The 13,791-nt window shown below is 29.6% G+C and overlaps 1 protein-coding gene across 1 annotated transcript in view; it reads left to right on the plus strand.

Moving 5' to 3' along the window:
* Positions 1 to 13,791, plus strand: part of LOC117180593 (dynamin) — a 61,441-nt gene that overhangs the window by 13,078 nt on the left and 34,572 nt on the right. The window contains exons 3-8 of the mRNA XM_033373086.1: positions 6,798 to 6,947; positions 7,030 to 7,233; positions 9,729 to 9,921; positions 10,008 to 10,217; positions 12,740 to 12,939; positions 13,031 to 13,176. Coding sequence (XP_033228977.1) covers positions 6,798 to 6,947; positions 7,030 to 7,233; positions 9,729 to 9,921; positions 10,008 to 10,217; positions 12,740 to 12,939; positions 13,031 to 13,176 — 1,103 coding nt within the window. The remainder of the gene's footprint in view (positions 1 to 6,797; positions 6,948 to 7,029; positions 7,234 to 9,728; positions 9,922 to 10,007; positions 10,218 to 12,739; positions 12,940 to 13,030; positions 13,177 to 13,791) is intronic.

Consider the following 13,791-nt stretch of genomic DNA (forward strand, 5'->3'; position numbering starts at 1 on the left):
CTTTATTGTACTCTAATACATTTCCCAAAGTTTCAGCTCGATATTTTATTCACAAAAAAAGTTCTTAAGTTCAAAAGAACATTCAGGGAACTGAAAAACTGTGATCGGTAATATAGGTATTTAGCTGTGTCACATGCCCTTAACGGACTTTCTTTTTTTCGGAGTGTTGATCAGGCCCCGAAGTCGGTAAAATTGGTTAACCTTAATTTTAGCCTAATAAAAACTCGACAGCGCCAAAATAAAACGTTGTACCTTGAGAAAGTGAAATGGATCAAATTATATTAGAAATTTCAAACTAGATTTTCCCATACCTTTTATTTGATGATGATCTGAATGATTTAATTTGAAAACGTTTTTTTTTTTTATTTTTTGAGTCAGCATAAACTGGGGAAATGGTTAAATGAGTTCGATTTTAGTTTGCTTTTAGTTAGAAAAACTATATTTTAAACTTTTTCAAGTAGGAAGTCCTTCACTTTTCAAAATTTTCATTTTTTTGTTGAATTTCTACTCTTTCAGTTTTAAATAATGAAAATTTTAAATACAGTTTTTAAGGCTTAAATAATTAAATATTAAAGTGTTTGAAATTCATAAATTTTGATAATTAAACGTTTCAAGCTGATTAATTGTAAAATAAGTTAATTTAACATTTAAAAATGGATCTACGATATTTAAAATTGAATAATAATTTAATGTGAGAAACTCTACTTTAAGAGTGACAACCAATCTGTTTAAAGTGAAATTATTTTTAAATTGTTACTTTCGATTTAAAGCTTTATAATTTATTTTACATATTTAATTAATTTGATGTTCGCTGATTCACAATTAGTTAAACGCCAGTGATTAATTAAAAACGTTTCCAATTGAATAACGAAGATAGAAAAATTAATATTTTAAAATTGAGCAATGGTTATTGAAGTAATTTTCATTTAGAAAGTACAAACTCAAATTATATATTAAAAATTTAACTTTTTACATGTGTATCGTTTGCATTTGTTAATAATTAGGATAGTATTTCAAATTTCTCTCAAAACAGGGAATATAGGGTGATTTATCACGAAAATAGGAAATAATAGGGGAATAAGTTATGCTAAATAAAATTAATATTGAGAACATAATAATTTAAATATGAAAGCCTTTAAATTCATAAGATTTCAAGTCGAAATATATTGCATTTTCGACAAAATAGTTGAGTTTCAAACCAAAAAAGGTTTTCTACCATAAGAGATGAACTTTCAAAACAAAAGGACTAATTGTTAACAAACCTAATTTTTAGTTAAAGAGTTGCTTTAACAATTAAGTAGTTGGATTTTGAAGGAAGAGTGATTAATTTTCACCTAAATAGTTGAACTTTAACCAAATAGTTCAATTTTTAAACCACAAAAGTAAATTTTTTGATAAGAAAGTTGAATTTTCATAATAATACATTTTCAACGAAGGAGAAGAATCTTCATCCAAAAATAGAAATTTGTAACAAATTAATTAAATTTTCAACCAAATATAAGACATTTTTAACCGAACGAGATGAATTTCGAACCAACAATATACCAAAGTGGACCGTTCAAATAAAAAGAATGAACTTTAAACCAATAGTAGTTTAATTTTCTTATCGGGTTTTATGAATTCAGTTATTTTTGGTGCTACCTCCCCCCCCCCCCTAAAACAATAATTTTAACTGATTTAAATCAAAATATTTAAACGCTAGGATTCCATGATAAAAAACGTCTTATTTTTACAATTTTTTTAAATGAGAAGTTTAGAATATAGTTCAATTTTCAATTTTTCTAATTTAAAATAATGCAATTTTGAATATTTTTGAATGTTTAAATTTTAAAGGTTTAAATATTGAAAATTGATATTGCAAAAATTGTGTAAATTTCCATTTCCATTTTTTGTGCTCATTTTGAAGCTTTTTTGCACCGTATCATAAAAGATTATGAGTATAAATCGTAAAAATTTTTTTTTTTAATTGCAAGAACTTGAAGTTATGACAAAAAAGTTTCAAAAGTTGCAATATTATTTTTGGTAACAAAAATATTTTTGTAAAATATATGAAACATATAATCATGAAGCTTATATGTAATTTCCTCAAAATATATATTTATTTAACATTTATTCTGACTTTCCTACAGATAAGATGTTTTCAAAATTTTCCAACTTTTTTATTACAACTTCAAGTTTTTGCAATTCGAAAATAAATTTTTTACAATTTATACTCGTAAGCTGTTGCGATACAATGAAAAATTACTTCAAAATGAGCCCCAAGAACATTGAAAAATGTTGATCATTACGGAAGTTTTTGAAAATAGCTTCACCCTGAGCTTATTTTATACAGAATTTCGAAAAAAATCAAAATTTTGAAGAGATTTTTTTTAGCTTTGGTATAATTAAAATTATAAGGATTTATTTAGTCATAAAAAAAGAGTTGGCCTAAATCTTTTGGACGGCAGTGTATATATTTTAATTGAGCGAAAAAATTACAAATTCCGATCGACATAAGTTAATTTCCTTGTCTCTAAAGAGACGCAGGTCAATGGGTTAAATCGAAACTAGTTGAATGGTTGTTTAGCAACTAGTTTTTCCTGGAATCCCACAAAGTGCATCAGGTAAGTTACACTATATTGCGCCATTCAAGCACTAACACGGTGCATAATGAACACTGTTAACCCATTGACCTGTCAGCGAATCAAATATTTTATCAGCATGCTGCACTTGCTATTGCTGCTATTAACCCATGCCCTTCAATTTCACGAGGAATTTATTTCCTGCTCATTGGAAAACGATCGTATTACTAGTGATTTAAAAATAACTGGTTTTCTGCCAAATTGAAATTTATACTTTAGGAATTCGTTTTAAACTGTGCATTCATGGTAGAATTGATTTATTATTCAGTTGAATTTATTGTTGTACGAAGATTTTTGTTTAAATTGCGCTTCCGAAAATGATGTATCCGAGTGCATAAGAACGCCTGAAGTACATACATACTTTGTTTGAATCAATGTATACCTTCTCCACTGACGCTCGTTTTAGTTATCAAGCTTCCTGTGAGTTTTACATGATAATAAGTAGGAAATTGGGTGCATTGACACAAGATTGGAACAGAAATGTTGCTTTGGGATATGAACTCTTATTTTAAGTTGATATAGATACAGGGTTGCTACAGGTCAGGGAATACCAGAAAGTTAGGGAATTTAAAGCTGGGCAGAGAAAGTCAGGAGAAATTTTGGATAAACTGAAGTTAAAGTTAATTTTATTATTTTGTTGAAAAGCCATTCTTTTTGGTTGAAAATTCAACTGTTTTGTTGAAAAATTGTCTATTTGGTTTTTGGTTTAAAACTAAAACCATTTTTGGTTGTAATGCCAACTGTTGCATTTTTCGTTAACAATTCATCTGTTTTTGTTCAAAATTCTTCTACTTATTTGAAACTGGAACCATTTTGCTAAGAGTTCATTTTTTTGTTGAAAATTAAATTCTTTTTTATTCATAATGTGTCCCCTAAGGGTTTACATGACTTCCATTCCTTACAATCTTTCCGTTTATATCTATATTTTTTTACAATCTTATCCTTTCTATATATACAATTATTTTCGTAAAGTCTTATATCTAGTTCCTTATTTCTATTTCCCGCGATAGCGCAATTTGGGACTTGCAAACGAGTGAGCGCGCGAACGAAAGCGAGAGTGCAAGCCAGAGAGAGCATGGAGAACGCAAACATATCTTAGTCTACTGAACTTTTACTTTACCATTACTTACCATTTTCACGCTTCTAATCTAAGCGACTTCCGTTTCCTTTTTCTTTCACTCTTTTATACCTCCATTTACCTTTTTCACGTGCATTCTTTTATTCTCCCTCATTCGCTCCTCTAACACCCTCCAACTCCTTCATCCATTCTTCTCCTAATCCATCTTCCCCTAGAATCTTAACCACGTTTTCTTGCCAGCTTCCTTTATCTTCCATTCCTCTCCTACATCCTTCCCATACATGCTCCCATGTTTCCTCCTCCCATTCACCCTTACCTCGTTTCCCAAACTAAATCTTGCTATTCTGGTCCACCTTCTCTCTCCCCATCCCTTTTCTAAATACCCAATCTTTCTATTAATTGTCTTTCCCTCTCCTTTTTTTTCCAATTCTTCATAGTTTACTCCAGTCCCGTCTTCTATTTCTCTATCATTAAAGAACTCCCTCCTTTCTTCTTTCCATCTCGTTAATTCGATCGCCCCCCTCTCTTCTCTTCTACCTCCATCAAACACTTTCTCACCAACTCCCCTCTCTTTCCCTGCCTCAGCTTCGTCTCAAATTTCCATGCCCTCTTTCCCGCTCTAATACTTAACTTATCCCTTTGCGCTTCTTCTCTCACCATATATCCTGGCGTCCTCCAGACTGCCCCTAGTGTCCACCATATATACCTTTCTTGTAAACTCTCAATATCTTTCCTTTCTTCCCATCCCCATATCTCTGCTCCATAACCTAATACCGGCCATACCAGGATATCAAATAACCACATTCTCCTTCTCCAATTTTTTTAACCTTCTTTTTCTTATTCCCCATATCTGTTTCATTACCCCTGCTGTTTTTTTATCCTTTCTCTTATATGAGCTGTTTGATCTCTATTCGTTTGCAAGATATATCCCAAATATGTATATTCTTTGACTTCTTTTATCTTTATTCCTTTCCATCTCCCTGCCCATTCTTTCGTCCTTCCCCCTCCTTTTCTAAACCTCATTATCTTTGTCTTTTGTACATTTAAATTCAGCTTTTTCCCATCTAAGTATTTCTCTAATCCTGTAATTAATCCCGCCATCCCTTCTTCATCCTCTGCCATCTTCACTGTGTCGTCTGCGTATGCCAGTGTATATAGTATATCTTTCCCTTCCCTATTATAACTCCTCCCAAACCCTTTCTCCTCATTTCTTCTTCCAAGTCTGATATTAATAAATTAAGTCTAGAAATTTCTGATACTCTATTAATTCCTCTCTTATCCCCTTTTTTATCATAACTTTCTATTTCTCCTCGGTCCAATGAGTCAAACGCCGCCTGTCCATGAACATTGCTATCATTGCCCCTTTTTCCCTTTTAATTCTCTTATTTACTAGATAGTTTAGAACATATATGTTGTCCATTGCCCTCATTCCTTTTCTAAACCCTGTCTGATTCGGTGACTCGATCTTTTTTTCTTCAACTTCTATCTTCAATCTCTCCGACAAAATAGTTACATATACTATTACACATTATCCATGCCCATTCCTCTAATTCCTCCCCTCCATATTTCCACACTTCATTTGGAATTTTATCTATACTAGGTGCCTCTCCATCCTTCATTATTCCTAAGACTTTAACTATTTCTTCCCTTGAAATGTCCTCTTCCTCATCTCTTTCTCATCTCTTTCTCTACCATATTTTCCTCCCTTTACAACTTTTTTCTCTACTCCTCCTAGCAAATCCAAAAAATATTCCTTCCATTCTATCATTTCAATATATTGGTTTACTCTTTTTCTTCTTTTTCTTTCTCTATTTACTACCTTCCATACCTCTTTTTCCGTCCTAGCCTTCTCCGCCTCTTCCTCAAAATGGTTGAAAGTTAATCTGTTTTTTTTTTTTTAATTGAACTCGTTGATAAATTAAATTTTTTAACGCAATATTGAAGTTCATTTTAATAATTTATAATTAAAATAAAAATTTTCGTTAAAAATTTATTTATTTTTTTTGTTTGAAAATGTTTTTTATCTGAAATTCATATTTTTAGTATGAGATTCATTTTTAAGTAAAACTTAAGGTTTTTAGTTAAAACATAATCCCTTTGGTTAAAAATTGAACTATTTTGTTGAAAATTCGTTCTTTTTTAGTTGAAAGTTAATTTTTTTAAGTGAAAATGTAACTTTTCAATATTTGCTTAAGAATATTTTTTTTCTAGTTAAAAATTCATTTATTTTATTGATAACGGGTCGTTTTTGGTTGAAAATTCAAATTTTTGTTTAAAATTCTTATTTTTGGTTTAAAAGCTCACCTTTTTGTAGGACATTCTTCTTTTTGGCTTGAAAATTTTAGATTTTGTATTAGATTCTTTTCTTTATTGACAGAAAAATCTTTCTTGGGTGAAAATTCAACTCTTGCTACAAATGCCTCTTTTTGTTTTGAAAATTAGTTTGCTTTGGTTGAAGATTGATCTATTTGTTGAAAATTCTAAATTTTTTGTTTAATTCAACTGTTTTTGATCAAACAAAAAAAAAATTTTATTGTTGGAAATATCAACTTTTCGTTAAGCATTCGTTTCTTATGTTGAAGATTATTCACTTTCGTTGAAAATGTAACTATTTTGTTGAAAATCCTTTTTTTCTTAGTTGAAAGTTAATTCTTTTAACTATGCATTTCTTTATTTTTAATTTCTGGGTGTCCCCTGATAATATTCTATATTACTGTTGTCGTTAAATGTGTCATTTTTTTCCATTAGCTTTATTGATCTCCTATTTATAAGGTTATTTTTATGCATAAAGCAAAATTTAGAACATTCAGAGTCAATTAAAAATGGACAAGAAAAAAGACAGGATATTTTGAAATTGGGCTTTTTTAGCAACTCTTAAGATATGATTGACCAACAATAGTTTTTTAGCATAATCATAAGTCACGTAAAGCCTAGAAATCAGGTAAAAATGAGAACTTCTTTGAAGAAAGGCGTAACATTCAGGGAAGTTTTTTTAAATTTCGAAAGATAGGAGATACTGGTGTAATTTTAGCTTCTCAAATAAATTATTGTCCAGAGATGTTCTGTAATATTTACGGACTGTTTTTTCTTTTTTTCAGAACATGCCGAGTTTCTGCATTGTAAAGGGAAGAAATTCACCGATTTCGATGAAGTCCGGAAAGAGATTGAAGCGGAAACGGACAGAATTACTGGCAGCAACAAAGGAATTTCTAATATACCCATAAATTTGAGAGTACATTCTCCTAATGGTGAGACTTACAAATTGTTTTCATTTCTTTCTCTTTAAAATAACACAGGTTTCAAAATCAATCATTGATTTTTAACTTCTAGTACTCAACTTGACCCTCATTGACTTGCCTGGTCTGACAAAAGTGCCAATCGGAGATCAGCCGGCGGATATTGAAGCACAAATCAAAGGAATGATATTTCAGTTTACCAAGCGTGATAACTGTCTAATATTGGCAGTCACCCCAGCCAATACTGACTTAGCAAACAGTGATGCCCTTAAACTTGCCAAGGAGGTTGACCCACAAGGTGAAAACATTTTTTTCTTTCATATTTTGAGCTTATAATAGAAGCGATTGAGCCTTTTTTCTCTAGATGGGGGCAGGAGAAGAAACTTATTATATTGAATGACACACTTTGTACGTAGTGTAATAATATTATAGTAAATACAGATTGTACATCAATAATAATAAATGGACAATGAATAGTAAATAATAACAATAAATACAGGTATAAAGTTCACATTGTCAAAAATTTCACAAAGATGTCAATAATTTCACAAATATTACCAAATATTTAAAAAATATTTCGCAAAGGTTTTTTAAGATTTCATAAAGATTTGAGAAAGACTTCACAGTTTTGAAATACTTCGGAAAGTTTTCGGATAAATTTAAAAGATTTTACGAAAACTTCAATGATTTCTTAAATATTTCAATTTTTAAATATTGCGCAAAGATTTTGGATAGACTTGAAAGATTTTACAAAGACTTCAATGCTTTTCCAGAGATTTCACAAAGATTTTAATGATTTCTTGAAGATTTTACAGTTTTCAATTAACAAATATTTAAAAAATATTTTTAAAATGTCACAGATTTCTAAAGTTTTCGGAAAAATTTTACAAGAATTTTACAAACACTTCAATGATTTCTCAAAGATTTCACATTTTTCGTAAAGATTTCGGATAGATTTCAAATATTTCAAGAAGACTTGAATTATTTCATAAAAATTACCAATATATTTCAAATGTTACACAAAGATGTCAATGATTTCGCAGTGATTTCAATAACTTGACAAATATTACCAAATATTTCGCAAAGATTTTGGATAGATGTAAAAGGTCTCAAATAGTTCGCAATCATTTTGGATAGGCTTAAAAGATTATATAAAGACTTCAATGATTTCACAAAGATTTTAAAAATTTCAAAAATATACCAAATACTTCAATAATATTTTCAAAGGGTTTTAATTATTTCCCAAAAATGTCACATATTTTTCAAAAATATTTAGAAGATTTCCAAATATTTCAGAAAGATTTTAAAAAGGTTTGAATGATTTCCCAAAGATCTGAAATGTTTCGCAGATTTAAACAATTTCACAAATATTATAAAATATTTTGAAAATATTTTTATTATTATACAAAAAATTCAATTTTTTTTTTAAGATTTCATAAAGATTTCAAATATTTTGCAAAAAATTTAGGATAGTTTAAAAATACTTCACAAAGGCTTCAATCATCATCCAAAGATTTCAACAATTCGAAAAATATACCAAATATTTTTTAAATATTTGTGATATCTTATAAAAATTTTAATGGTTTTCCATAGATATCGACAATTTCAAAAATATGATAAAATATTTATAATATATTAAAAATAATATTCAACGATTTCACACAGATTGCAATGATTTTCCATAGATATCACAGTGATTTTAAAGGTTCCGCAAAGATTTCGGATATATTTAAAAGATTTAACCGAATTCAATGATTTCCCAAGATTTTAACAATTAAAAAATTTTAAATGATTTTATAAAGATTTCAATGATTTCCCAAAGATTTCAAAGATTTTGCAGATTTAAACAATTTCACAAATATTATCAAATATTTTTTTTAAAAAACCTCAACATTATACAAAAAATACAATGATTTTTTTTAAGATTTCATAAAGATTTTAAATATTTTGGAAAAAATTTCGGATAGTTTAAAAACATTTCACAAATAATCATCCAAAGATATCGATAATTTAAAAAATGTACCAAATATTTCAAAAATATTTTTATTATCTTATAAAAATTTCAATGATTTTGCAAAGGTTTCAAATATTTCGTAAAGGTTTTAAAGATTTAACAAATATTTAAATGATTTTCCATAGATATGAATAATTTCAAAAATATGATAAAACATTTATAATATATTTAAAATATTCCGCAAAGATTTCCAAAGGTTTCACCGACCTCAATGGTTTCCCAAAGATGTTCACAATACAAATTTTTTTAAAAAGATGTTATAAAGATTTCGATGGTTTCTCAAAGATTTCAAATATTTCGCACAGATTTCTGATAGATTTAATAGATTCCACAAAAAGTTCAATAATTTTCTAAAAATTTCGGCTATTCAAAAATAGTACCAAATATTTATAAAAGATTTGAAATATTTCGCAAAGATTTCGGATAGATTAAAGAGTTTTCACGGACTTAAATAATTTCTCTGAGATTTTAACAATTTCACAAATATTTCCAATTTTTAAAAAAATATAAGACAAAAATTTCAATGATTTCCCAAAGATTAAAATTTTTTAAAATATTTGGCAAAGATTTCAGGTAGACTTTTGGAAAAAATCAAACGATCTGATGAATTTAATCATTCGATTGCCTCTCCCTGGGTCATCTCTGAGGGAGGTATTGCCCCCTGTGTCCTCTAGGGATCATCCGCCTCTGGTCTATGAGATAATATTTTTAATCGAAATTTTAGTCCTGGATAAATTTCGATTTCGTATAGAAGAATAAAAAAAGTCTTTGACTTTCAGGCGTGCGTACGATCGGTGTTATCACTAAGCTGGATCTTATGGACGAAGGAACTGACGCGCGGGACATTTTGGAGAATAAATTACTTCCTCTGCGCAGAGGATACATAGGAGTAGTAAACAGAAGTCAAAAGGACATTGAGGGTCGCAAAGACATCAAAGCTGCTATGGCGGCTGAACGAAAGTTCTTTCTCAGGTAAGGAGCTATTCAGACTTAAACTGCTTGATGAAATTTTAGTTTATATTGAGGTTTAATAGCTTCAGAATTTGATTTTTTTCCAGTCATCCTTCGTATCGACACTTAGCCGACAGATTAGGAACTCCGTACTTGCAGCGAGTTCTCAATCAACAGTTAACTAATCACATTAGAGACACGTTACCCGCTTTGCGAGATCGACTGCAAAAGCAGATGCTTACACTGGAAAAAGATGTGGAACAGTACAAACACTTCAGGCCAGATGATCCTTCCATCAAAACAAAAGCTATGCTGCAGTAAGTCGAATTTGATTCAATATCGGAGGCAATTAATATCTGTTAGATTTGATTTATGTCTTTGTCTCATATGTGTCATTAATGATCAATGATTCATATTAATTGAATTAATTTCAAGTAAATTAAAATTTAATTTTAAGGGCAAGATCTACTTCAGCAAAACTGAAGGATCTTTTCCAGTTTAGAATACTTCTTTCATGGGTGGAGGGTCCTGAAATTTTAGACATTTTTTTCTTTTATTTTTCAGATGTATTCAATTCTTACTGTAGGTACTCTGCACTCCTTACAGAATTTTTATAACTAATTGCGTGTTCCCTGCATGTTGAAATTTAACTAGCAGAGAATACATACTTCCAAATAGAGATTTAGAATTGCAGCGTGGCAAGTAAAGAACTAGATGTCCAACATTTTTCCAAAAAAGGGTTTATTGCATAACAATTTGTTTCACATCAAATACACGGGTTAAAATGATTTTTTTAATATAGGCATTAGAAAGTTTAAAAAAATAATTAGCGTAGTATTCTGTATTTTCCTCATTTTTTATAGAAATATTTAATGAAATATTCATAAATCTTTGTAGTAATTTGTAAGTTTCTACAAAAAAAAAAAAACTATAGACCCGAATCAATTTCAAATTAGGCAGATTCTACGCTTGAAATCACATAATCTTTTGGGGACAAAGTGTGTCTTTTTTTTGGAGGAAATTAGGCGATATGTATTTTTGCGATTGCTTGTCACTTTTAGGTAGATTTTCTCGTGGTTTTTCTGAAAATTTCATAAGGGAAATATCTTCTGAGTTTTATGCAGACTTAATAACTTTTATGGCCAGGGGATTTTTTTTCATAAAATCGATATTTTGCATTTTTATTGCAAATGACAGATACGAAAAAATGTTCAAAAAATAGTTTTGCACAGTTAAAAATTTTTGCAAAAAGTTCTTTTACGCATTTGTAATATCTTGTGCCATTTCTGAGAAAAAAAAAATGAATCAATGTTTCTTTCGGAAAACTGCAGTTGAAGCGGAGCAGCCATTTTTCTAACTGTACGAGTCTGTTATTGACCATATTATAAATTGCTCTTCTGTGCACAGTTTCAAATTAAGGACAGACTTGTTGTTGTATATTTAAATTTATTCTTTGAGTTTTACCCATTATTGTGAATCTAAATTCACATAGAGACATTTCATTTTCACAGAATAATAAAAGAAATGAATAAATATGTTTTTGAATTTTGATCAAATATATAATTATATATAAAATTTCAAAAAACAAGCTCAAGAACTGCAAAAGTTTGGGGATTTTTTGTAAAAAGGGGCAAATCCCACCTTTTTTTACTTAAAAAAATATATTTTTTTACTAATTTTTGTCCATATAAAAAAGATCTTGTATAAGTTTGATGCGGGCTGTAGAATTTTTTCCCTTCATAAACATTGAATTCTTTATTTTTCTTAGAAATGGTGCAAGTTTTTATGAATGAAATTTAGAATATTTTTTCGTATCTGTCGTTGTTTGCAAGAAAAATGCGAAATTTCGATTTAATGAAAAAAAATTCTCCTTACCACAAAAGTTATTAAGGCCGCATTAAACTAAGAAGATCTTTTCCTTATGATAGTAAAAATTCAACAAAAAGGCGACCAATAATGTAAGTGTGGGGTTTTTGAGAAACTTGAATTTTGATATTTTCAGAAAAACCTTAGTAATTTTGTTAAATTTGAACATTTCCTAAATTTTCTCTTAGGTTTCGAAAGAAGGCGATAAAATCTACTAAATTTAAAGAAATTATGAGGACTTTTTTGAAAAACAAAACAACAAATTGAAATATGTATAACTTCATAAACAAATGTTTGTTGAGAAATCGCAAAAATACGTATAGCCTTTTTTTTTATTTGAATCTTTAGTTTTCTATTCCGAACTATTACAAAATCAATAATTTTTACAAGTATCTGTAAAAACGACGTTTTCATAGAACTTTGTAGTTTGTCGTAAATATTTTTTCTATTAATGTTTTTATTCATCAATAATTGCATAAGAAATTGTTGGTAAATTAATTTCATAATTTGTTGAAATTCCGTAGGTTTGATTGGATTAAAAAAAAAGTTTTCTTGGAATTTTGTCAAAAGTTTACCGTGAAAATTTGGAAGTCTGAAAATTTTTAAACCCAACTTCTGTGTTAACCCTGGATTTTTGTATTGCAGTCCGCATTCTCCAATTTGTTGTCTGTGTCACTTGTGGTCAGATTGTCAACTAATTAAAGTAAAATGAATATTTGTGTGCATTTGTTGGAGTAACTAACAAGAACTTTGCTTTAACGATCAATTCGTATCGTGTAGTTTTGAAATAAACAATTACCTAAGATAATTTTTATTAAAATAAGAAGGTAAATTGGAAGCTATGTTTGAGTGAAGTAGACTGTTTTCTTTTTGACGGCCTAATAGTGCATCGATTAATTCAATCCAAGGCTCTCTACCCATAATATTTCAAAGTATTTCAGAATTTTAAGAAAATAATTATTCATTTCTCAAGGATGATACAGCAATTGCAATCGGATTTCGAGAGGACTATCGAAGGTTCCGGTTCGGCACAGATCAACACCATGGAACTTAGTGGAGGTGCCAAAATCAATCGGTTATTCCACGAGCGTTTCCCATTCGAAATCGTCAAGATGGAATTTGACGAGAAGGAACTCCGACGAGAAATTGCTTTCGCTATTAGAAATATCCACGGTAATTATATTTCCGTTATTAAATTTCCTCTCTATCACATTATCATAAATCGGCTTCTTATTTTATAATCGTCTAATTGAATCCACCGCAGGTATTAGGGTTGGACTCTTCACTCCCGATATGGCCTTTGAAGCTATAGTCAAGAAGCAAATAAATAGGCTCAAGGAGCCAAGTCTAAAATGTGTGGATCTAGTCGTACAGGAACTAAGCAACGTTGTGCGCATATGCACAGATCGGGTGAGCTTTCTTCACAATCTTGGAACTATTTTAAAAATTTTGTCCCTATGGTACTATTTTAAGCCCATAACAGAACTTTAAGGGCATGTGATACTTACAGTTTCCCCGGCTTTTTTCCACAAAAATGAAAATTTTTAAAAACTGAATTCGGAGATGCTATAAAATATCATAACGGATGTACCCGGACTCTTTTTTGAGGGATAATAACAAAAAAATGTATTGTGCTAAATAAAAATTGTATGCATATGTATTATTTTGAGATTACGTCGTTTTTCATCTTTGCCTTTCCGATAATCTGGAAATTATTTGTGAAATAAACTTTTTTTGATTGCCTGCAAAAAGGGTTAGTTCCGGGAGATTAGTTACTATGTTTATTTGCAAGTCCAAAGTTTTCGGCCAAAAATATTGTGTAGTTTGGAAGTAACGCACAGGAGAATTGTAACATGCATAACCTCCAAATGTACACACGTTGTTAGCAATATCAAAAAATTTGTTGAAAAAAAATACACAAATAAAGTGTGCGGGAACGTCCGTTAGCATGTTCGCTATCATTTCCCAAATTTTTAAGACAACATATTGATTATTCTGGAAAAAAAAACGTCGGAACCTAAAACT

This window comes from Belonocnema kinseyi, chromosome 9 (assembly GCF_010883055.1).
Source record: "Belonocnema kinseyi isolate 2016_QV_RU_SX_M_011 chromosome 9, B_treatae_v1, whole genome shotgun sequence".
Taxonomy (NCBI): Eukaryota; Metazoa; Arthropoda; class Insecta; order Hymenoptera; family Cynipidae; genus Belonocnema; species Belonocnema kinseyi.